The following is a 24,957-nucleotide window of genomic DNA, read 5'->3' on the forward strand; positions in this document are numbered from 1 at the left end:
CTGTAGTCCCTTCAGTCTCCCTTTTTCTGGTAGACTTTCTATATTTTTTCTTTTTTCATACTATATTTTTCCTCTTTATAGTATTTTTTGCATCCTCCTGCCTCATAGAGCTGTGAGGCTCTGCAGTTGGGTTCACCCTGTTCATTGCAAACATACCAAGTGATTGGAAACACATCTATAAAAACACAGATTTGTAACGTACTGAGACGATTGTCATCATGTTTATTTAAGCATGAATTTGAACAGTTTCTTTAGCTCCTGCACGGCCGGAACTAGAGAGAACGGGAAGCAAGTGAATGAGAGAAATGAAAAATTAGAGAAGAAGGCACAAAGCAAGACAGAGGGTGAGTGATGAAGGTGGATGACATCAAACTCCTCTGAGGCCATTTCCTCATCAGCTCAATGACATCACTGAGTCACTAGTTTCTGTGATTGGTCAGCCCGTTTGTCCTGGTAAACAAGTAGAGATACATTAATGTGTGTGTGTGCGTTTATGTGTGTGCGTGCGGGCGGGCAGAGAGACCTTTGTCCGGTGATGTCACCACAGACTGTGTGGACATACAGATTACACACTGATAAACCATCTTTGCACACACACTGATTCAGTGATTACGTACTCTGAATACTCTTTCTCTCTCTCTCTCAGACTCTCTTTGTTCCTCGGTACATCACTCGTGAAACAGATCAGTCTGTACATGTGGAAACCCTTCAGACACACCAAGACTGAACACGGATGGAATAATTAACTTTAAAGAACTTGATCATATCACAGGCCAAAGTAAAGCCTCAGTAAAGTAAAGCCTGAACCCAATGCATTACATCCTGTGGCATAATTTCATGCTGTTTTGTCTTATGATGCTTGCGTCTCCAGGTGGTTTGCAGGCTTGTTAGAACACTGTAGTATTTGGAGATTAACAGTTTCATAAACACAGCCGAGTCTTAGGATTCACTTCAGGCATTTCAGTATAACGAGTGGTTCAACTGCATCAGCAGGAAGAGTACGGGCAGCTGACAATAATTATAGGAGGTCCTCCTATTCTGATTTATAGCTTCTTTGGGATTAATGTTTCTCTGAGTTTTGGGCTTTGGGTCACAACATAAGCAATGTGGGAACCCATCGCCTGTCATATGATGAATTAGCCTCTGTAGGTGATAGCCAGTGTTTCAGCTAAAAGGCACAGAGGCAGCAGATATACAGATAACACATCTCCCAGCCAAGATTTCCTGTTGCGTTTCCCAGTTATTTCTTACAGTCCATATATGAAGGCAAATGCTTTTTGTAAAAAGCTAAAGAGTTGTCAGCTGATTGCATTTTGGCTATGGCATTTCTTTTTTTATTTGCCAAAAGCGATTGGTCAGGGAAACCTGTTCCTTGTCAACATGTTCTGTGTAAATTAGACAGACACATCTACATGTCTTTATAGACACAATACAAAAAAAGATATAGTTTAAGATCAAAGGAGATGAAGGTAACAAGGATTTGTCTGGTTTAGAGTCTAAGAGAGTGAGTGCTCTTTATTTCTCAGCTGACTTACTGACATACACTGTATTTTTAAAGGAGACATCAGAGGATAAACTGTTACTGTCTCACTCATGCTCTCGAGTGTGTGTCTGTGTGAGAAAGAAGCACAAAGAGGCTTTAGTCTGTGTCTCCATTTCCGGTTATTTTCTTAAAACGGAAGCAGGAAAGCACCATGGTGCATTAAGCATGACCACACACACACACACACACACACACACACACACACACACACACACACACACACACACACACACACACACAGTGTTATACAGTAGTAGAGTACTCATTGCTAAGTGCTACAGTCCTGTTTCTGAGTGCTGAGATATGATGCATCAAGTATGATTGCCAGGCTGACATGCTGTGCTTTAGCTTCTGTCTTACACATTACACACACATATGGCTGCCGGAGACCTGGTTCTACATTATTATATCAGTCTGTGTGTGTGTGTGTGTGTGTGTGTGTGTGTGTGTGTGTGTGTGTGTGTGTGTGTGTGGTTCTTTTTAGGTTTTTCCAAGGTCTTTTCATTCAGCAGCCCACCACTGTAAATAAGGACGTGTTTGTAACGATTGAATGTAACTACCAATATATCAGCCATCGATTTGTGAAGTTCTGTTTTGAGGTCTTGAGATGAACATTTAAGCTGTGTTTACAGAACTCAGAGCTGAGGGCTGGCTTGCCATAGATGTCTGTAGGAGCAGAGGTCATTTTGTGTCTGTATTTGTATTAAAAAGACAAATGACATACAACAAGTACCTTTTAAAGGTTCAGTTAGAAGTGTTTGTTTTTGTTAATTTTTTAAAATAAAGTAAGATTTAGTCAACTGGATTTTGTCACCGCACGTTTTAGCAGAAAAGTAATAAAATAAAGACATAAACCTTGAGCACATAGCAGCAGATTACAGTTATAGTACTGAGATAAACAGACAGCACTAAATGACAGTTAGCAGTCATGGTTATTGCAGTGTAGGGGCGTGTGACACCGCGCCAGGTTCGCCCACATTAACAGCATCACAGCTGATTAACGACTGAACCCAAACAACGCTCGGCCTGGTCGGCCCATGACGGAGTGTCGAAGCGTCCAAAACATGGCGCCACACACAAGCCTGGAAGTGTGTGTTGAAGGGCGACTTTACTACTTACCCTGCACTTATATGCCCTTTGTGTAATGGATATCAGAGCTTAAGTGGTAATGGTGCAATAAAAAAAAAAGAATAAAGAATCTCAGAGAGAGGGAGAGCGAGAAGGAAGACGTGGAGAAGGAGGAGAGAGAAACAGTAAGGTAGGAGGAGGAGAAGGAGCAGGGAAATGACAGAGAGGCAGCGGTGAGGAGACAGGAAGGAAGAGGAGAGATGGAGAAGAAGAAGGGAGGACAAGGGAGAAGATAGTTAAAAAGATAATGGAGACAAAAGAGGGGGGGAAATGATGGATCGGACAGAAAGAAGACAAAAGATGAAATAACGATGAACAGAAAACAGAAGATGGCACAAAATCTACACACACAGATGCAAAGAAAGGCAGGGAAAGAAAGAGAGAGAGGAACTTCCTTTTGTGCAAGAAATCCTTTTTTGTTTCTTGCTGAATGAAGCCTGTCTGTCTGCAAAGGCCCGACAGACATCTGTGGCTTTATATTCAGCTGTATTGATCCTCAAACTCTCTCCGTCTGCGTCTCGGTTTCTTTTTTTCTCAGTCTTCCTCTTTTTCCTTCCATCTGCCTCCGTCTCAGACAGAGGAGAAGTAAAATGGCAGCTGCAGTTTAGTCAGAATCATTGATTTTAATACAGAGGTGGTTTCACGCAGGAAACAGTGGCCTGTGATCAATATGCTTTGGTGATCAGTGTGACCTGTGTTTACTGTGAAACTATGTAAGTAATACGTGTTGAACCCTGACACAGAGTGATTTGAGGGCCTCTCACTCATATCAATTATCTGACACGTGTTAACTGTGAAGTTTATAAGTATACAAAATTTTTGCACATTCCAGTAAATATCTGGTGGTGACATGACCCTCGCTTCATTTCTGTGTTAAAGCCATTGTTTGAGCTTCTGTGCTGAATTTGATCTCTGGTGTGTTTTTTTTATTCATGGCGTCCAGCTTATTAACTAATCGGCCCTCTACCCAGGCGTAGCGTCATTGCCATCGTGCTGTTGGTTTGTTAGGAGGAAAAACTTCTGCATTAAGTTAGCAAAAAGCCTCCAATCATGTTGCAGTGTGCTTTGATCTTAGGGCTGCTAACTACCTTTTATCACTGGAATTCACCGTGTAATGTTTGCTAGCCAGGTGTGGCAAGTGAAAGTGAGCGATTGAGTCTTTAACTTTGCCATTTCCAAATGTTAAATATACACAAGCTACCCTGACTTCTTACATTACTCTTACTCCCAAAAGTTTAAGAGCATTGCAGGTTTAATGACAGCTGCTAGACTGAATGCTGGAGGATTGATTTGAGTCCTCTGTGTCAACATTTTGACCATTTTGGCCCATGTTGTTTTATTTTTTTCTTTTTGGAGGCAGCAGTGACCATCTTTGGACGAGAGGGCACAGTTCTACATTGACAGTTTGACTGGATGATAGCCGTAGGCTGTATAAAAAGATGGCTTTAGCTTCCAGGTTTTGTGCCAGAAAGTAATTTTCAGTGTTTCTTTATGTTTGTTATGTGTGATATTTTTGCTTATATTGGTAAACAGACTTTAATCAACATTATTTATGAAGGGGTTATGTATTAAATAACTAACTTGTTTTACAAGTATCTTTATGACTCTGCATTTTTGTACCCACATTATAATAAATCCAGTCCTTTTTGGTCACTTAAGATTTCTTTACATAACTGTAATGTTATATTTGCTGCAATTTCTGCTTTCCTCGAGACCATATCTCTAAAAGTCACTGTGCCAAAAGCTGATTGCAACTTCTATCTTTTGATAGGAATTTTCTTTCTGGCTGAAGATGAATCGATATAATTCATGACTGACACGTTTGGCAGGTTATAGGCCAACAAATCATGTAAAACAGTTTAAATAACCCAAATCACCTTTTGGCATTCTGTCTTCTGTCTTCCTTTAGACTATAGAAGTTTCTGGGAAGAACAGCCATCGGGTCTGATCCCAGTAAACACCTTCCTTCTGAGTTTATGTCCTCAGTTAAATCTGAGTCTGTGTTTGTGACGTCCCGTTTCAAAACACCAAGATGCAAGTGATGAAGATGCTCATCTTGAGGCTATGTCCGTCTTTTATGGTGTTTACAGCACAGGAACAGATACTTGCTCATTAGTTCAAAGTAAGTAGTAGCACATTAGTAAAATACAACAATTTCACAAAAACTGAAGCCTTAATGTAAGTTCCAAAAGAGTTCAACCTTCAGATGGTTATTATGACAGGGTAAACTGTCCATGAAGACCAAATCAGATTTGTAGCAGTCTCTAAACATGTTTATTTATGATGTAAATTAGAACATTTTAACACTGGAGTCTGTGAGGACTGATTGTAGCCAGTATAAAAGATCACTTTGGTTTCTAAAGTCCTGCTTTACATTTCCATCATCACAGTCTTGGTTGTAAAAGACAAGATGGTGATGATGAGGTTTCTGTTCGGGGTTCTGACTGTGAAACCCACGCAGTCAGTAGTTGTTGACTTGTGATTGAAGGGTTTTTAGCCAATAAGCATGTCACAGGTAATCTGTATCCTTTATTTATGTTGAACACATGTATTTGTGCTTTTTATTATTCTGGCTTATAGTTTTCCTATTTTTTGTTTTTACGAGTAGAAGAGAGGGATTGTGTATTCATCTCTAAGCACTTCTAATACTGGTGATCTAAAACTCAGCCCTGTCCCTGAACTGTGCCCCGTTTTATCCACTGTCATTCAGACCACTATATTTCTGAGCTGTCACACCGTTCGACAGGAATTTGTCACTATTTTGTGAGCGACTCGTCCATTCCCTTTATGTATTGCAATGTGGGAATTGGCGTCCATCAGCAGCTGGACTCCTGCATGGCACTGTGGAGACTGAGGCTGTCATGCAGGAGCTGCCAGGCTGTGATCTATGTGATCTATGGTGGAGATGAAAACAGTCTGTAATGACTCTGCTGAGCTCCCCTCTCCCCGTCTGTAAGATGAAACCAATGCTCGCTGGCTCGCTCACTTCCTCCCTTCAAACTTTTACTCTTTATAATAAGCTTCATTCCTATAGCATCATACAACGCAGGAGGGAAAATGAAGGGAAAGTTAAACTTGGTTTTAGAGTTAGACCGTGTTTTTTATTCTTAAAGATGTGAAAGAAAAATCTGGGCTTTAGAAGGTTTAATGTATTTCCACTTCAACCTGTAAGTTCTCACCAAATGTGAAGCAACTGTCTTGAAACTGCACACATTTTCAGATGTTCATTTTTAAAAAACATTTCCATAACGTATTTGAACTCAGAAAAAGGGTGAATGAGCGTGCATGATTTAACTTTTCCTGCACAACATAGTAATAATATATTCACACTAACAATTCTGTTTTGGTTCCTGGTTTGTGGATGTTCACGCATTGGAAACAATTCTTTCCCCCTTAGTTCATTTACTTTTGAGTTTATGTTATTGTATTATTATTATGTAGCAGCAGTAGTAATAATATTACTACTACTAATAATGATGATCATGGAAAAAAAAGTTACAAAAACTAAACAATATGCGTCTATAACAAATGCAAAACTTCAGAAAACTAAAGTCCTTAAAATTACAATTTAAAAACTTGCAAAGAGCAATACACAGAACACAAAATTGTCATGAAGTGCAGGTTTAGGACCCAAATGCAGGACTCAAAGGTTGATATATGAACACAACTGGGGAAAAATGAGCGACAGGTGAACAGAATATAGGGAAGGAATGTAAAGCTAAATGCAAGACACGGGAGACAGGAGGTTTACAAAAACGGCAAGTAGAGACCCAGTACACAGACTAACCTAGACTAACAGATGTTGATTGAAAATGAAGCCCTCCTGTTTTTTGGTTATTATGTCACGTTCTCCTCATCTTTGATAATCCATTCCTCCTTTCTGTGTTTCCTAACTTTTTCTTCCACCCCTCTTTTTCCACTCAGTTTCCACTTATCATCACGGGTGTATCTGAGCTCCATATCTGTTTTCACTTTGAATCGCTGCTTCAATAAAACATCAACTTGATGTTTCTATTGACGTTTATTGGCCCTTGACTCTTAAAGCGTCTGTATGATACACTGATGAGTTTGCTGTGAGTGTTACCAGCTCTTGAGGCTCTGCACTTGACTCAACCCCCCGTTCAAAAATGAAAAGAGAAAGGGCTTTAAGGTGGAGTGGTGCCTCTCAGCTGCCATATTGGAAGACTTGACCTCATGAGCTGAGGTGGGAGAGAGAAACTGATTGTGTTTTTAAACAGTTCAGCACAGATGTGCCCAACATCTGTGTTTGACCTGCGATTCAGATACATAAGATCAGTTTTTATATCAGCCTTCTTCAGAATTGGTTAATAATTAACTTCAGTGAAGTGCTCTTAAATGTGTGTTAAAGTGAGGGACCGTCAGCTGGATTATGGCCCTTTCTTCTGCAACAGCGGTGCTCCATCCTTTGTTTTGTGCAGATTCTCATCATGTATTATTAGTGAATGTAGTGCGGTTTCGATCTGGCATTGCACGGTCAAAGTCTTCACTTATCCAAGCAATTAATGAGCATCTCAGAGCCCATGCTAGGTAAAGCTGGTGGTTTTTAGCTCTTCACTGACTCAGGTTGTGCACCTTGAAATGTTATTCCCACCAGCTCACTGGTTCTGTTGGTTTTTGTTACTAATATTTCAGCTGATTCAAAGAAAGAAGCAAAGTAGCTGTAGCCATGATGTCTACTACCTGACCTTCCATGTCTCTTCGTACAAAGAGCTCTTTGTAGTTCCCACTAGAAAGGTGGTAACATATGCATTTTAATGTATATGTACAATAATTCAGCATTTTTTTATAGTTTATTATAATATTGTGTGTTTAATATTACTAATTATACTGTTCTTTAATGTTAGTCACATTCGGAAAAACAATGAGAGCAGACTGCAGCCTGAGACCACTCGCAGTCAGGTGTCGCCTGCAAAGTGACTTTGGTGCATCAAGATGGCTACAAGATGACAATAAGACTGGGTCGGCCTGCCATCAGTGGTGGGTGAATTGGGCCAAGTGAGCAATTACATGCGATCTGTTTGCAATAAAACTGTGTGAAATTAGAAAATTAGAAATCTGTTGCCTTCTACATGCAAAGAAATTCTATTTAACTACATCTGATCAGAGTCCAGCCAGAACCTCATAGATCTGAAACAGAAGTTCATCCACAAATAGTGACATAATTGCAGCAGTATAGCGATTTAACAACAAAATGGCATAGGTGGTAGAGTCAAGTCTCCTATTGCAGAGACTTGTCGGAAGTCGTGCTCATTACTGCAGACTGATTCAGACTGATTTGTTGGCGTGTTGGCAATTTGTCTCCATTTAGCAATTAGATGGCAACTATTTGTAAAACCTTCATTAGTCTGAGAATGACAGTGGTCACTCTGAATGTAACCACAATTGTTAGAGACAGATTGCCTTTCAGAGGTGAAGGTGTGGCACGCGACTAGTTGGTCCTTTTACCCACTTGGTCTAAAAATTTAGACCAATCGACCACCAACATGAAGTACTTGTGCAAACTCCAAATAGCAATAAAGTCTGTTTATCAAGACAAAAGCCATTTCTGTAGCAGTCTGTAAACATGTTTATCACTGCTGTAAAGAGTTTGTGGAGACTGACACACTTTTGGAGTGAGCCTCAACTGCTCACTAGAGAAACTGCAGCTTAGCAAAGAAAAAAATTCTCTGCTCCTTTACTCTGAAACATGTTTTTGATTTCACATAAAATGGATCATAGTAACTGGCCAACCCTTAATGACCTATGTCTGCTTTAATAGAACTGAGTTAACAGTCTTGTTCACTTCGCCAAATTACTTTTAATAGCCATACTGAAGTATTGAAGATGTATCACCCATCTCAGAAACTAGAAAAAGCTCATCCCCAGCTAGATGAAGTTTTCCATTAGAATCAAGATTATAACATCTCTGGTGTGCTGTCTAGCAACAATTCACCAACAGAAGTAAACTGTTATTGGATGACTTAATCATTTTTTTTATAAATATTGCAATTTAGTATAAAAGTGGAAAATTTGCAGTGCAGATCAAAGACTTTAGATAATGGTTAGACCATAAAAGCCTTAGCTCTATTTAAGACTAACTTGTGACTACATAGATGACTATGAGAGTAAATACTGTGCTGGAAATGCTTTAATTGAGATTTCAGTGATGATTATTCAAATGATGTAAAGTAAATGTAGAGACACATATAGCAACACTCTGATGTCTAGAGTGGCTGAGAAAGCTAATGAAAGGCAGAGGGACCCTGCCTTATTGATCCCATTGATTCAGCCCTTACCTTTAAAGAACACCCACCCCCTCACCCCACCTTTACTCTCACCCCTCCTCAAACCGGTAAACCCCTTTTGAATAATATAATTGTGTGTTTGATCCTTACTGTAACCTCGAACAGAAGAGGGAGAAAAAAAAGGCTGAATGAACCACCCAAGCGTGCTTCCATTGAATGTCGTGTGTGTGTGTGTGTGTGTGTGTGTGTGTGGGAGGGGAGGGGAGAGGGGTGGTTGTGTTTGATTGCTCCCTTTTTTTTTTTTTTTTTTTTTTTTTTTTTTTCTTTTTTTTTTTTACACGTAGATGTGTCTGCACTTTTTTTAAGTTAAAAAAAAAAACTTGTGTGGGGTGAACTGCTGCTGATCTGCTTTTAATTGAGCTACAGTAAGCAGGAAGCGAGAAAGTCAGAGAGAGCACATTTAAAATCTATTTACAGCATGGCAAACTACTTTAAATGGAGCATCTTTAACAAAGCCTGGCAGATAATAAATATTAGACCACACCTCTATAGGTGTATAAAAACGAGTACCTAGCCATGCATACTGCCTTTACAAACATACAGTTTCATTGAGTTCAAGTGGATGCCACAGTTGCAACAAGTCATTCCAGCCTAGATATTCCACGATCAGCTGTAAGCGGTATTATTGCAAAGTGTTTAGGAACCCCAAGAAGTGGCAGACCACATAAAGTTACAGAGCAGGATCACCGCCTGCTGAACGACATAGATATAGATGAGAAACGCTCTAAGATTAACATCTGCGTAAAAAACGTGCACCACGTTGGGGTTTTTCCATGGCCAAACAGCTCAGTGAATTATCAGAACACAGATCTAACCATCCAGGGTACCAATGGGTGTTACTGTTCCTCTACATCACAGATGTCAAACATAAGGCTTATGGGACAAAATCGACCCAGTAAAGACTCCGACCTGGCCCACTGGACAGGTTTGGAAAATGTGGAGGGGACTTTAAGTGGATTTTCCAAAGGTTTTGTATCTTTTCCTATTAATAAAAACCTGCTCTGTGACTGAAAAGTAATTAAGCAATATATAAACAATTAAATGACAAGTAAGTTCCTATTTTTTAATATTTTAAATTTCTCTGTTTTACATTGAGTTCTGTGAATTAACAAAACTTGGTTTTATAATTACATTAGTTTGGCATAACAGAGCTTTCCTATAATTTTATACATTTATTTTTTACAATTTAAGCCTAAATAGTCATTCTGACAGATTTGTTTCATTTACTACAGCAGCATTTATTCATCACGTAGAAAAAATGAGACTTGTTGTTGAATTTGTGATTCTTTTGCATACATTAAGGAATATCAGGATTTAAATTGTAGATAAACTGACAGAAAGGGTAGTTTCACTGTTGAGTGAACTTAATATAAAATGAGTCCCATAATATAAAAAGAGTTTGACTTCCCTGCTCTGTGTCACAGATGTTAACACTGAAATGCATAAAAATTCCTTTTAGAAACTGGAGTATTTACAAAGAAAAAAAAAGAAATTAAATTTTAAAATTGCATAAATACATTTTTATAATTTGCATGATTTTTGCTACATCCATAGATTATTTAACACTGACGATGTAGAGGTCTCAAAGCTCACAAAAACACTTGCATCGAACATGCCACACTTTGCTTCACTGGGCTGAACTGGTGCAGCTTTCCCAATGATGATGCTACGATATCTTTAGGCTGCGGCACTTGAAGTGTTGTAAAATTGATTTGGTTGCAGCTCTGAAAATTTCACGTGGATCATCTAAATTTTTTTCAAGAGTATGTGTACAGCCTACTAAAAGGCTTTCCATCTGGGAGTGTATGATGCTGAAACTTCAGTCTGTGGTGGCTTTGACCGCTGCAGGACTCTGAATGCCTCGGACTTGAATTTAAATGTTTTAGTAAATATTTCTTTTGTGACATTTTATTCTGAAATCAACTTTAGAAACACATAAAAACAACAGTTACAGGGATTATGTGCTGAGCAGGGGTCACATATTCCTGATAAAAAGCTGACTCTAACCATTTCATATCGCTTAAGATTTAATTTTTTGCGTCTTTTCAGCCTTTCAGTAGAACTGAAGCTTTGCATGCTCTCAGATTCACACACAAAATATGAAATAATATTTCTCAAAGTCAAGAACATTGTTTCACGCCTATTAAAGCCAGTGTAAAGCCAGGGGTAACCCCCCCCCCCCAAAAAAAAGACAAAACAAACAAAAAACAAAAAAAACAAACAAACAAAACCCAGGTGTAGCAGAAAAATATACATTAAAAAAAGCTGATAAACTACAGCAGCAGTATTAGAAACAGGTAGCAATGAAAGCTGTTAATAAGAAGTAAGAAGAGTGGTGTACCTCCCTCAGTCTGTTAGCTCACAGTTAAATATTTTATCACAAAGATCATCCAGTAAATAGTCGTGTCCAAAGTCCAACATTTGCCTCTAGTTTAAACTTTGAATTAACAAACCTGTGGTAGATTTTAAGCCCTCTAATTACCTTCATATTAATAACCAACAATCTTTAAAATATAAAAGGAGTCCTAAGAAAATATAGGAAATAAATGCACTGTTAAAAAATAGTTAAATAATTAGGAATATATATGAAACAGGTTAAAAGGCTCAACACGCAGAGCAGGTACAGAATAAAGTCATTAGTTGTGATTTAAAATATAATTATTGATATTTGTTGTACATATCTCTTTTCTACAGTCATGATGATTCTGAGATGACTCTCTGACTCTCCCCTTTCTATCTCTGAGGATGAATATATTTTGTCAATGCTGGTTTTTTGTTTTTTTGGTAACAGCTGCCTTCATTTTCAGAGATCAACAGTGCCACCTGTCAGTGATAAACTGTAACTACAACCACAAGACTCCTGACAGCGAGAACAAAGGAAGAGGAATCTCTCCCTACATGATTAACAGCACAGACACAAAGACATTCACACTTATCTCCAGACGCCTTTTTGAAAGGCACCTCCTGAAATTCAACTCAAAGGGGGAACATATTTCAGAGTTAAGGCAGTTTTTCCTAAAAAAGTCAAAAAAGTGTTTCCAAAAATACCAGAACCTGTATAAATGCTCCGCAACGAGGTTTTAGCCAGCAAAAATCACCAATTCCTTTCTTAGTCAGATTCTTTAATTGGCGTTTCTTTTACTCATGTACAATATTTCAGGGTCATGAATGGTCAGAACCAACAGAAAAATGTCTCTCTCAAAAAACAAAGTTGTCGTTATGGTACAAGGACTGATTGCGTTTACAGGACTAGTCACTCCTTAAAGGCCGGTTCTGAGCTTAAAAGGTAATATTTGGGGGAACGGTGCATTTTTAAATCCATCTGTTCCTGTAATGAGACAGGGAAACAAATAAAGGTGCTGTCCTTAATTAATTTAATCTGTTGTCAGGTCGCTAAACGCCGAGATACAAAGCTGGGGGAGGGATGTCGCTCTGTGTGTGTGTTTACAGAGAGGATAGTTTCCCCTTACATAATAGTTTTGTTACTGAATTGAGTCCTTAACCTGATTCGTATTGATCAGCTCTGACTCGTGCATACTTAATTCAGGGAGGTAATCAAATCAAACACACAGACCTCCTCCTCCTCTGCCCTCTCTGGCTGCTATACAGCAGCAGACACATTTCAGGTGTTAATCAGTGACAGGAAAACTACAGTTACTTCATGCTGGAAAATGGTGGTCCCTCGGCACTCTGATCTAGTCAGAGAGGGTCAATGCAAGTATGGGGCTAAAATGCAGCTTTACACCAAGATAAAGCAGACAGCTCCAGCCCAAAATAATCCAAATCTTTGATTCAGGCGGAGGTCGTACACGTAGAGGCAGTCAGCGAAAACAAACACTTACAGGTAAGGAGCAGGCATCAGGTTAAAAACAAATAGCTTTAAAGGTCATACACGAATAAAAAAACCCAACAAAACCAGAAAATCACAAAGAGCTGCTGAACTGCAACGAGAACAAAAAGTGGCAAGAAAGTCGAGCAAACAGGAGGAGAAAGACTGGAGGGCTGTGTATATGTATTAGAAGGGCTGATTGGCTAATTGGGGACAGGTGTGGTAGACTTAGCACAGGTCAGTCTACCTTCAACTTGCTGGAAAAACATCACATAGAAGCTTGTTTCTTCCACTTAAAATAACATTTTTTGGCAACCAGAAGTCACCATTTGGGGTTATTGTCTCAAAAGTTCAACTTAATAACTCAAAATTTCAAGTTATTTTCTTGATTTTGAGTTAATTTTTGAGTTATTACATTAGAGTTACTCAAATGTAATAACTTAACTGTTTGTTTTTTCAGTGGCAAACTCTACTGACTCCTTTAAAAAGCAGCTGGAGAGATTTTTATACAAACGGGCTTTTAATTAATTTTAACTTGTATGTCTGATCTTATTGTAAAGCACTTTGTGATTTTTATCTGTGAAATGTGCTATATAAATAAATTTTACTTACTTACTTACTAGAAACAAGTTTATGCAATGACAATCAGATAGTGCTTCCTTTTGAATTATGGAAAGAATTATGGAAAATAAATGTCTGCTTTCCTCTCATTAAGGATGCTCCAGTGTATCTTCTGCTAAAGGAAGTAAAAAAGAAAGCACTGGAGTAACTTTCCTTACTATTTAGAGAATCCTACTAGCTGTTACTGTGACTGTAAGAAGATATTGCCAGGCCACTTCACTAAGTTAGGATCCTTAAAGTTTAAAGCAGACATGAGAATAAGAATGAGTGACTTCAAATATTAAAGGTCACGTTTTGAGCATTACATGATGTGCTTTAGGCAGGCAGATGCAAAACTAAAGTTTTTTTTTTCTTTTTGGAAAAAGGTGCACAGAAAAAACAAGTACACCATCTTAACATAATCAGAGGTTGGAAGAAACACTCACAGCAAGGTGGCAAGTAAAGCAAACACAGTACACAGTCCTGATGGTTTTAAACAAAATCACACATAAGAGTATATCTGTCATAATTCAACAGATGAGAATTTAAAGTTCTGGTTTTCACTTTAAGGTAACCTGATTAAATCTACCATTTGCATCTTGCCTGACTGACTGCAGGGTATTGAGAGGAAACCTGCTGTTGTGTGCACATATTAACCTTTCAAATAGGTGTTGATGGCGTTTTACTGTTGTCTATAATATCCTTGTGTATTTTTTGCTATTAACTTATTAAATGAGGACTGTAACAACACGAAAAGAGATGAAGAGACGTCAGACATTGTAGTTTCATCTGGTTTTTACTGAAACTAATATATATTATGTAAATATTTGTAATAAGTGTTTCCCGGATGTTTTCTTATGTGCAGATGTTGATTCCTGCTCTCCTTCAGCCTATAGAAACCACTCCTGTAGGAACTTATTAGTGTTGTTAGTTTAGTCAGGACGTGTGAATAACTAACGTCCTTCTCCTGCTTTAAATAGTGTAGGATGCTACACCCAGCCCTGTGCTGCAGTGCCTTTTTGAGTCTATCCACACAAACCTTCTGACATGGATTTACCTTCAGTCTATCTTTAGGATTTACTGGACCTGGCTTTCAGTGCAGTCTTACTCTGGTTGTTCACTTTACACAAATAAAGCTTGATTGCCAGATTTTACCACAGTCTATACAACCAAATCCATCAGGAAAGGAACCAAGTAGGCTAGAGGTTAAAGCACACTTAGATACCAAACGATCATGCAACTCCTGTGTTTTCTAATCAGTGAAACATCATAGCATGAGCCATGTAAGTAAAGTTCAGCCCGGTGGCACAGTGGAAAACATGGCGAGACAGAAGGTACACAGATCAGATCAACACAGGAACATGAGCATCTGTAAACAAGACCTTCTGTTTGTGTTTCGTGTGAGGGACACTGCAAGATCCCCCTCCAATATTTAACTGTTGTTCAAATACAAACAATAACACTTTTCTATTTTTCCCCTCTTATTTTTTCTTTCCCCCACCCTCTCACACTTGCTTTGCAGCGTGCAAGAGGAAGGAGCAGGACACGTCGAAGGACCGCAACAATACGCCAAAGAAGTCGCGGCTGGTCTTTACCGACTTGCAGCGGCGCACCCTGCTGGCCATCTTCAAGGAGAACAAGCGGCCATCCAAAGAGATGCAGCTCACTATCTCGCAGCAGCTGGGCCTCGAACTCACCACCGTCAGCAATTTCTTCATGAACGCCCGCCGCCGGAGCCTGGACAAATGGACAGACGACGGAGCCAGCCCTGGCGGCCAATCTTCAGCGTCAAGCACTTGTACCAAAGCGTGATAATAGAGAGCGAGGAGGGGAATGGGGAGTCGGGGAGGGGGTGGGAGTTTTGGGGAGGGATGGAGGGCGCGGGTTGAGGTTTCGTCCAGTTGAAGCGTGGAGGAAAACCAAACTTTTTACTTTTTTTGTTTGTCTGGTTTTGTTTTGGGTTTTTTTTTGCTTTTGTCAAGAGTGACAAACTGAGAGAGGGGCTGCTCACTGCCACGACTTGTTTTAGCCAAACCGCCTTTTGCAAATTCATCATACATCCATTAAGAAGCTGAAGGGTAAATTAATCTTTAGAACATTCAAACCTCACTGACGTTCACTGCTGATGTCTCCTTTTGGACAATAAGCTGACACGCTAGCCCAAATACCAAAGACGAGAAGACGATGCGTGTTTTCTATTATGCAATATAAGCTAGAAACCAACCAAACAGGAATGCAAGGAAAGCTTTAAGACCACAGAATGTGATAGAAGCTCGGGGATAAGCAAGAGTTGTGTGGAAATTTTGTGGTATTTCTAATCTCAAATGTCCAAAGCTGACACATCAGTTCACGAAAGAATCCTAATTTAGAAGCTGGGTTTCAGAAACTGCACAATCAAAGTTTGTTATTTATCTTGAAAACAGAAGGTAGTTTTTTTTCTTCACAGGATATCTGGTCAGTTTTCTTCAAAATAACATTAATAGTTACTCCAGCTCAGTATTCTGCTGATAAAAATGTATCAGTTTATCTGATATACAACAGCATTTTCAGGAGAAAAAAAAGTCTAAAAAATTTACAATAAAAACCTCATAATTTTAGCTGTAGGTTATGACTTCAATCTTTAAAAAAGTTTAGAGTTTTTCCTCATTCATTTCAGGATTTCTTATTTGTTATAAAATTCTTGATGTTCTTTTCTTCCTTAAACATTTTGAGGGTTTTTTTTTTTTTTTTTTTTGGTAAATTTCCTGCAAATTTCACACTAAAAATCTAGTTAATTTAGCCTTTTTTCTTGTAAATTTCCAAATCGTACCCCTCAAAATTTAGATTCAGCCTTTAATAGCTCAAAGAGTCTTTTATGTATTATTCAGGAAGATGTTTTGGCTGTGCAGTCTCTGTTTTTATCACAACTGAGGAGTTGATTTCTAACATGTTCTATACAAATTTTAATGTGAAAATAGAAAGCTGATCTCTTAAATGCATGCGATCAAGGTAGACTTCTATTTTGACTGAAAATAACCAACTCTTGTTTATAAAATGACAAAATTTCCATAGCTTTTTGGATAAAACATGTAAAGATTTGGCTCTTTAAAGGGGAAAGTGAGGATTTTCTTTTCTTTTTAAGTTAGGAAATGGCAAAATATGCAAGCACAAACACACACACACACATATACACACACACACACACACACACACACACATACTCACCAAGGCACATGCAACTTCTTCATAATTTGAGCCAACTACAAGCTTTCTCAGCATATTTAGTGTTTGATGGAGTATTAGTGTATAATATATGAATATATATGATGTATGTGAGCACAATCTTGAAGCACATTTTCTTTGCAATAGAACCGGGGCTCTCTGCCAAGCCGAGTGGTCGTCACATCTTAGAAAACTCAGGATGCCATTTTTTTTAAACAGTGGCTGAAATCTATTCAGCGTCTGTTGTCACATAATGTACTGTACGAATGTACAAACAAACATGCAGACACACAAACAGATTTCAGACACACACACAACTTTAAAGAGTCATTTCCCAATCACTTCCCTGAATTCACAGCCAAACCAAAGCTAAGCTCCAGTTTACCCTTGCTTCACCCACCCATCACTTCTGTTACCATAAACTCATCCATTAGGGCAGCACACTCCACAAAGCATCTTAGCATTAATACCACCTTGGTTTGCAAAGAAAAAGGAGGTTTTCAAACCAATGAAAGTCAGACTAGAGCTGAAATTTATAACCATGTGACCAAAATCTGTGATCCTCAAGGTGGTGAACTAAAAGTAGGATGGGGATTTGAAGGTCAAATGATAATTTTAGCCTGGATTTACAAAGACAAAAGATAATATCTCTGGCTGGTCATTATTTAGATGGAACTCAAATCTGTTCAGATTTATCAAGTGATATGGCAAGTCTTCTTACTAGGCACTGGAAACCCCCCAAGCAGCACTTGTTTTTCCAAAATGGTTTTGTTCGCCATAGTTCAATATTATTAACATTAAATCTAAGACAATAAAAAATGTCAAGAAGTTCTGGGCTTTAAATTAGTCACCCACAAGAACCCTGCAAACATCTTGGCATTAAATAAGCATCGGCCAGCCGCTTTTTCTCACCATCTAGTTGCATCTATTCTGTTGCACTAGAGTTCATTTCTTATTGAACAAACACTAAGCAGATGACATTTAGGTTTATAATCTTGACATTATCCCCAGTTTAGATCGGAAAGATGCCACAAAAATGCTCCTACATTGGTTTCTTTAGACCCTTAAGTCAAAATTTGTGAAAAAAAGCACAACTATTGGGAAAACAAGGCTACGTTATGTTGAGAGTGATTTCTACGGCTCTTTTTTAGTCACCACAACAAATATTGAAACTAAACCTTTAACTTTTTAAGAATAAAGAATGTTCTGGATTGAAAATCTTTTGGTATAAATCCAGTTTTAAGCCAAGATGCTTTTTGGAAAGCTTTGATCTGCCCTCACTGCTACCACAGGTAAGCAAACCAAAACCTCCCACTGCATCAACACATCCACAGAACCAGATAACCATCTGAGCCCAAGAAGGACAAACTGTCCAGGCGAATCAGGGCCTTTGTAATAGTTAAAGAGGACAATCTAAAGACGATGCCTGGTTAGTCTGTCTCTTCCAGAGGGTCAGTGGGTTGGAAAAGAGCATTTGCTGCAAACAAATGATCTCTGATAAATGTGTACATCAAATTGTGCTGATTTATTAAGATAAAGCAAAAGCCAGTTGCTTAAAAGTTTGAGGACAACACTCAAAAATGTAGTTTGTTTGCAGCGTAGGAAAGTTGGATGCTTGGTAAAAGGGATGGACAGTCAACAGACAGATGGGCTGTGACACAAAAACTAGACTCTTCTGCCCATATTTGTGACTGTCTTTGTGTCCAAGCATCCATAGCTACCAAATCCTCCAATACCCATTGATTTGAAGGTTTTACTGTCACACTTTACAGCCTTTACACATGATGTAAATACTAACAAACCCACAAAACCTCAAGCACCATCACCTCCAGCTCAGTTTTGGCAGCCTTTATCATTTGCAGTCACTTCATCAATCATCTTTCACTCAAGCTATCAAACCAAAAAAAGAAAGGAAACCAAACCAAAGGAAACGCGCCAGTCAGCAGCCCCTGCTCCTTAGAAACCCCAGGCTGAGTCTTGGCCTGGTTAGAGGCAAGCCAAAGGCTTTAAGAACGATTTAACATTAAAAAAAAAAAAAAAAAAGGACACTTAAGACTTTTTCTATTTATTGACAAATCGAAACCAAAGAAAACTTTTTTTCTGCACCTAACTGTTCCAACAAATGGGAAAAACTGATGATGGAAGAGAATTATTACCAAAAAAAAGACAAAAAGAAAAAGAAAAAAAGAGTGGCGCCGACAACGTCGAGGATGGAGGACAACGATGACAAGGGAGGATATGAGGAAGGATGACACCACGAGAATGGAGAAGTAGCTTTGTTCTGCCTGATATTAAGTCAGGCAATCTTTAAGGGGAAGCAAGTTGGGGACTGAAAAAGGGTAAAACCACATGGGAAGGAGGGAAGGAACGAACGGAGGACACCGTTGACCATTTTCTTCCCTTCGATCCACCCAAAAAAAGGCAGAACATTAATGTGTTTCTCACGGTTGAAGAGTGTCTTTAACGTGTGCCTATGCAGTTTTTCAAAGTAAAAAAAAGGTTAAAAGAACAACAGAAACCTCATCAGCTAACGAACCAAAGATTCACCGTTAACTCCAGTAGCAGTTCTCCCCCCCCCCCCCAAAAAAAAGGGAAAATACCCATTTTTGTTAACCAGCATGAACATACCTGCAGCATATGTACTGTTGATAGTGGTGAGTTGTTGTTTTTTATTATTATTGTTGATCACTTGTTATACATTAAACATTAAAGGTTAGCTTAAAGGCTAATTCAACTTGTTCGTTGGTTGACTTTAAAGCAAGTAGTATTACCTTCAGTCTAATTTTATTAAAACCAACAAATTCAGTCAACGTGTTTCATTCAAAGAACTCACTTTGATTATGAGTTAGCTAGCTGGCTTATACACTATTCTGGATTCTTATATTGGCTGATCTAGCTTGTATTTTAAAACAATTTGGATTTTCAGCAATCATTTAGCTTTATTAAAACCAACAACCTTTGCCAACATTTTTCTTTTGAAAACTTTACTTGGATTGCAAGCTATCGAGCTAGCTTATCAGATAGTTTTTAAGCTGTTCTGGAAGTCAGCATAAAGGCCATCACAAAGCCTTGTTTATCATTTGATTTTAAAACTAGTAGCATTTCCTTTATGCAGTTAGCCAACAAACTTACCCAACATGTCTCTTTCACATAACCCAGTTTGATTGTAAGCTAGGTAGCTAGTTACTTCTAAGCTTTTAAGGTCATGAGCTTGCAAATAGCTAATTTTATTTTCCTGTGGATTATTTACCCCAAACTTACAGCTTTTACTTTTATTGGTTGTTCCTTCAGCATGGCATCAATGTAGCCATCATTACCTGCAAACTTTACCACCAGACCACACCAGACATAAAAACAATCTTCTGCTGCACACCAAGGGAGAAATACTTGAGTATTTGGAAAATTCAAAAGCTTCTCCCTTTTACTTTTCACACAGGTCAATGTCTACCTCCAACTCCAATAGGACAACATATTTGAGCTTGGTGAATTAGCATTAAGAAACAACATCAGCTAGTTGTTATGCTTGCACCCAGTTTAAATATTCTAGCTAGTTGCTGTTGTCTAGCACACTTCCTGCTATGGAAAGAATGACAGCGGTAGTGCTATTTGAACTGTACAGTGCATACCAAAGATTTTTTGCTGTACTAACAGTAGCACACTGTCACTTTTCAATCAGTTTATTTTATGCCAAGTCTAACTTTGTGCTTTTCAACCCAAACCCAGCTAAATATCTGTTAAAGAAGAAAAAGCTGCATGCTGTTTAAGATGAGATTTGGACCACTTACAAACCTGTACAATAATCTATTCTATCATACAGTATATAACTATAATTACTGTAACCCTGAAGTAAATTTCAGCTGACAGACTAAAGCATGGCTGGCTAGGGTTAAAAAGTTTTTAAAGTTGGATAGAAGGTTTCTGTAAAAAATTGTAGCCCAACTTGCCATGCTGTAGGAGAAACCTAAAAATCCCCTTTCTGTAGCAAAGAAAGCTCATGTTAGCTTGTTCCTTGGGGGGAAGAACTATGCTGCTGCTCCGTGAATACAACAACAATAAATAAAACCAAACCAAAAAAGACCAAGTTGACATCTGCTGAGAGAAACTGCTAAAATATCGGTCAAATAGCTTTATCCTTAGTTTTCTCTCTGTCTTTCTGTATGTAAAGCTTCTAGTCCAAAGAAATCCTCCACCCACCTGGCTGTCCCGTCCTGCTAACAGCGCCCAAGGAGGGGGCGTGACTTACAGTTCAGGGGGTGGTGGCCATTTTCCATTCCTAGTTGCAGTTCGTCTGAATTTAATACAGGCTAAACCTGCCAAACTAACAAAAGATAAATGAAAATGAAATAGGAAGGGTATGAAACCAAAAACAGTCCCAAAGAGGTTTTCATTGCTTGTTTTTAAGTACTTAAAAATTATTTGCCAAATTTACTACTACTGTATTCCTTCTTAGGGTTTTTTTTTGTGTGCGTTTTTGCAAAATGCGATTTTTTTATTTAATGTAATTTATATTTTTAATTGTGAATTAATTTAAGCGAACACATTTTTGTTGCCAAATCTCCCTCTTAACCCTTTTACCCTTGATGATTAGCTTTGCCAAAGTTTACACTGTATTTTTCTTTTCCTTTCTGTTCGATGCTGTATTTATTTATGAGGTGTTTTAGAACACGCTAGTTTTGTACTTATTAATAATTTTATGTTATTTAATTAGATGTAATTGTTTTTGATGAATATTTATGAGTATTTAAGAATGTTAGGTGCATCAAAGATGCAGTGCATTTGCCAGGCCTGTTAATTTATTCTTAGCTAGCTTTACTTTAAAGCAAATGAGATGTTGTGTTATGAATGTTTAGACTTAATGACAGAACAATGTAGAAATGTCAGATTAGACTTGCGTACTTCTGAATGTGAACACTTGCTCTCACTCTTTAGCTAATTTATTTTTTGTTTGTTTGTTTGTTTTGTTTTTGTCCTGGTAATTATTTTTTAATTTTTTGTAATGAAAACAATCTCTTTATGACAAATATTAGCCTACCGAATGATGAGCACTGCATCTGTTTTCCTTTTCTTCCCTGTGATTTTTGTGCTTAATTTTGTTAATTTGTTTGCATCCTGCTGACCATTGTTGAACAAGCAATGAATTTGAGACTGATGTTCTAGTGACACTTGATCAGGTGAAGTGAAGGGCCACATGTTGATATGAACTGACTCGCCAAAGATAACTGGAGTCCTTGAGAGGCCAATAAACTGTGTGTGTTTACATCCACGCAGCTCACACCCTGGTAAAGCTCGTATTCGTATAACCACATGTACACTTCTTCAAAAGCATATTTGAAGTTGAATAGTGACTTTTTTAAGGTATATTTGTCACATTTTTAATTCAGCAAAACAAAAATAATTTATAAGAAATGGACTAAATAAAGAAAAATTTTAATTTACTTTTACAGCTGTAGGACATAATGTCAGATGTTTACCAGATATTTGTTTTATAGGGCACCTGTATATTGTATATAAAACATGGGTGTAACCACATTTTAAAGCCTCACTTTTTGGTTGTTACCATCTTGGTTTTATGAAGCAAAACATCACATGTGAAAAGTAGGTCAGAGAAAGTAAAAGCATACTCTACTTTATTGTCTCTTTTGCTTTAAATGCGACCATAATTTATAAAAAGTAACATTGTTATATCTTTAAGAAGACTTAAACTAAGACCATAAACTTATCAGAAAGGTTTGGGGCTTTTTTTTTTACCATGGTTGCAAATACTGTGATAAATGGGGTCCTTTTCTTATGGACGTAAATGTAAAACTTGACTTCTTTTTGCAACCGGAGCAGCCAACCTCTGCTGACTATTATAAAAAAAGTATATTTAAGACAGTTATACACTGGCTTCACTTTCCAGGCTAAGATCAAAGGTTACATCCATCTTTTATATACAGTATATAAGTATTTTGCTGTCAAAAATTGATTTTTTTTTCTCAAGAAATCAAACCATATTCTCAAGCATGTCCTCTACAAACTTAAACCGTGTCCTTGCCCAGGCACTATAAACAGGATGTGAAATAACTGCTGTTATCAGGATTTCAATGTGTATGACTGCGTGAATGCTAACACACCAACTTGTTTCGCTTATTACAAAGGAAAAATGAGGAGTCCCTTAAAGCTAGCTGCTTCCAAGACTGACTTTGTCTGTTGTGTGTAAAAAGAAAAAAAACCTTTCTATTTCAATAGTGAGAACCAGAGAGGCTACCTCACTGACTTTCCATTTGTCCTTTTAATCGTGTTGATGAAACCAAAGAAACCAAAGATTTGTTTCCTCTTCGGTACGGTCTGCGCTCAGCTCCACGCTTTTGTACTTTCTGTTCTGTTTAATAATCCCACAGATTCCACATTTTCTTGTCTCTCTTATTCTTACTTTCTCTTTCTCACATTTACATGTTTCTCTTTTAGCTCCACTTGGCCTCTTATCCTCAAAAAGTGCAAAGAAGGTGAAAAGGCAGACTTTGTGTAGGCTCAGGCTGTGTGCAGAATATCAGGGCTTTATCAGTTGTAGGGGTATTAATGTTCAAATGACTTCAACTAAGTCATTTGAACATTTCATGCGATGAGCTTCGGAGTTTAGATTCCAAATTCAGAAATACACTCAACTGAAGATCAAAAACAGCCCCATGATTTAATGTAAAAAAAATAGCATCTGTTATAAATATTTTACAGCTGAATGTAGTTGGTAAATTAACTGCTGGTAAACAAAAGGGCCTCAATATCACTTAAACTATGAGTAATGTCTTTAAAAAATGTAAAAATTCAATGTAATGTGATATTATAAAAAAGTCTGATTTTGTACAGTTCCTCTACTCATATTCTGGTTAATTGGCCTAAAAATAAGGAAAAAATAATAAACAAAGCTAAAACGTAACTGATAGTGTTTGTCTTTTCTAATTAATCTACTGCAACATTAATATTAAGAGTCACTGAGCTAAAATTGGACTTTGCTAAGGCCCGTTTCAACTAAACCTGACTGTATGACATATGAAGTAAGGCCTTTACTTTGAGACACAAAAGTAAAAATTACCAAAAATTATAAAAGAGCAAAAAAAAATAGTCCTTCAAACAAGTCCCAACACCTTGTGTATGAGATGTTTTCTGTTCAGACACCCACGTCTTGTTTATTCATCATCAGTACTGTGTTTGAGCAGGAAGAAGCCAAATGAACTACTTCCAGGATGTGTCAAAATGACTCAATCATGTCCATTATGATGGTGATAAAAGCCAGTTAGACTAATTTTACTTAAACAAAAAAATACTTGGTAATTAGCATTGAAAACTAGGCTGAGTTGGAACTTGTGATGGCCCTACATTTGTAGTCTTAATGGGACCTTTTATATTTATCGCAGCAAAAATTTCTGGCACAACTTCACCTACTTCCAAGCTGCATGGAGAGGATGAAAGAATTCACAAAGCTGGAACTCCAGCAACACTTGACGGAAGATGAACAACTTTAATAATTGACCGACGCGTTTCGGCTTGTGGCCTTCATCAGGGTCATAGTAAAACATTGTAGAAAAATGCTAAAATATTTTATTTAGTATTTAAATAGTATTTAAGCAATTTTCTACAATGTTTTACTATGACCCTGATGAAGGCCACAAGCCGAAACGCGTCGGTCAATTATTAAAGTTGTTCATCTTCCGTCAAGTGTTGCTGGAGTTCCAGCTTTGTGAACCTTTTATATTTATACCAGATGTTGTACACCAACCAGTATTAACATCCCTAAAAACACAGCCCAAGCATAGCTAAAAAATCCCCCTGCAGCTTCAGCTGACACTAAAAACACAACACCTATCTTGCTTATGACAACCCATGTGTCTGCTGTATGTCACCAAAATTGAAAACCAACTTGCCAAAGAGGTTGCAATAATATTTTGATGTTACTTCAATGCAAATCTTTACTCTAAAACACAAAGTAATTTAGTACAAGTCATTTGTGAGCTTTTGGCCTGCTCTGTGGGTCTTACTGTATCCACTAGACAATAAATAAAAAAATAATCAAACAAACACATATGGGAGATAGATGATACCCCATGAACCTTAAACTGATCACACTGGCCTGGTTGCAAAAACAAAGCATACCAAAGTCATGCAGAAGATTGAAGGACAAGAGATCTAAAAGTCACAGTCAGTCAGCTTCTCTTTTTAATTTTAAAATAAAGCAGCTTTTTTCCCTCATAAAGCAAGAGCAATATTCAAGTAACATCAAATATCGACACATTAAACTGTCCCATTTTTCTTCCCTTCTCACAAGCATTGGGTTAAAAATCAGTTGGGGAAGCCAAATGGCAGCGGACTAAACTTTT

The 24,957-nt window shown here is 37.9% G+C and overlaps 1 protein-coding gene across 1 annotated transcript in view; it reads left to right on the plus strand.

The window, feature by feature from the left end:
* Nucleotides 1–24,088, plus strand: part of onecut2 (one cut homeobox 2) — a 49,191-nt gene extending 25,103 nt beyond the window's left edge. Inside the window, exon 2 of the mRNA XM_006782089.3 lies at nucleotides 14,928–24,088. Coding sequence (XP_006782152.2) covers nucleotides 14,928–15,217 — 290 coding nt within the window. The 3' untranslated portion in view covers nucleotides 15,218–24,088. The remainder of the gene's footprint in view (nucleotides 1–14,927) is intronic.
* The last annotated feature ends 869 nt before the right edge of the window (nucleotides 24,089–24,957 follow it).

Source organism: Neolamprologus brichardi, chromosome 7, assembly GCF_056152115.1.
Source record: "Neolamprologus brichardi isolate AB-2024 chromosome 7, ASM5615211v1, whole genome shotgun sequence".
Taxonomy (NCBI): domain Eukaryota; kingdom Metazoa; phylum Chordata; class Actinopteri; order Cichliformes; family Cichlidae; genus Neolamprologus; species Neolamprologus brichardi.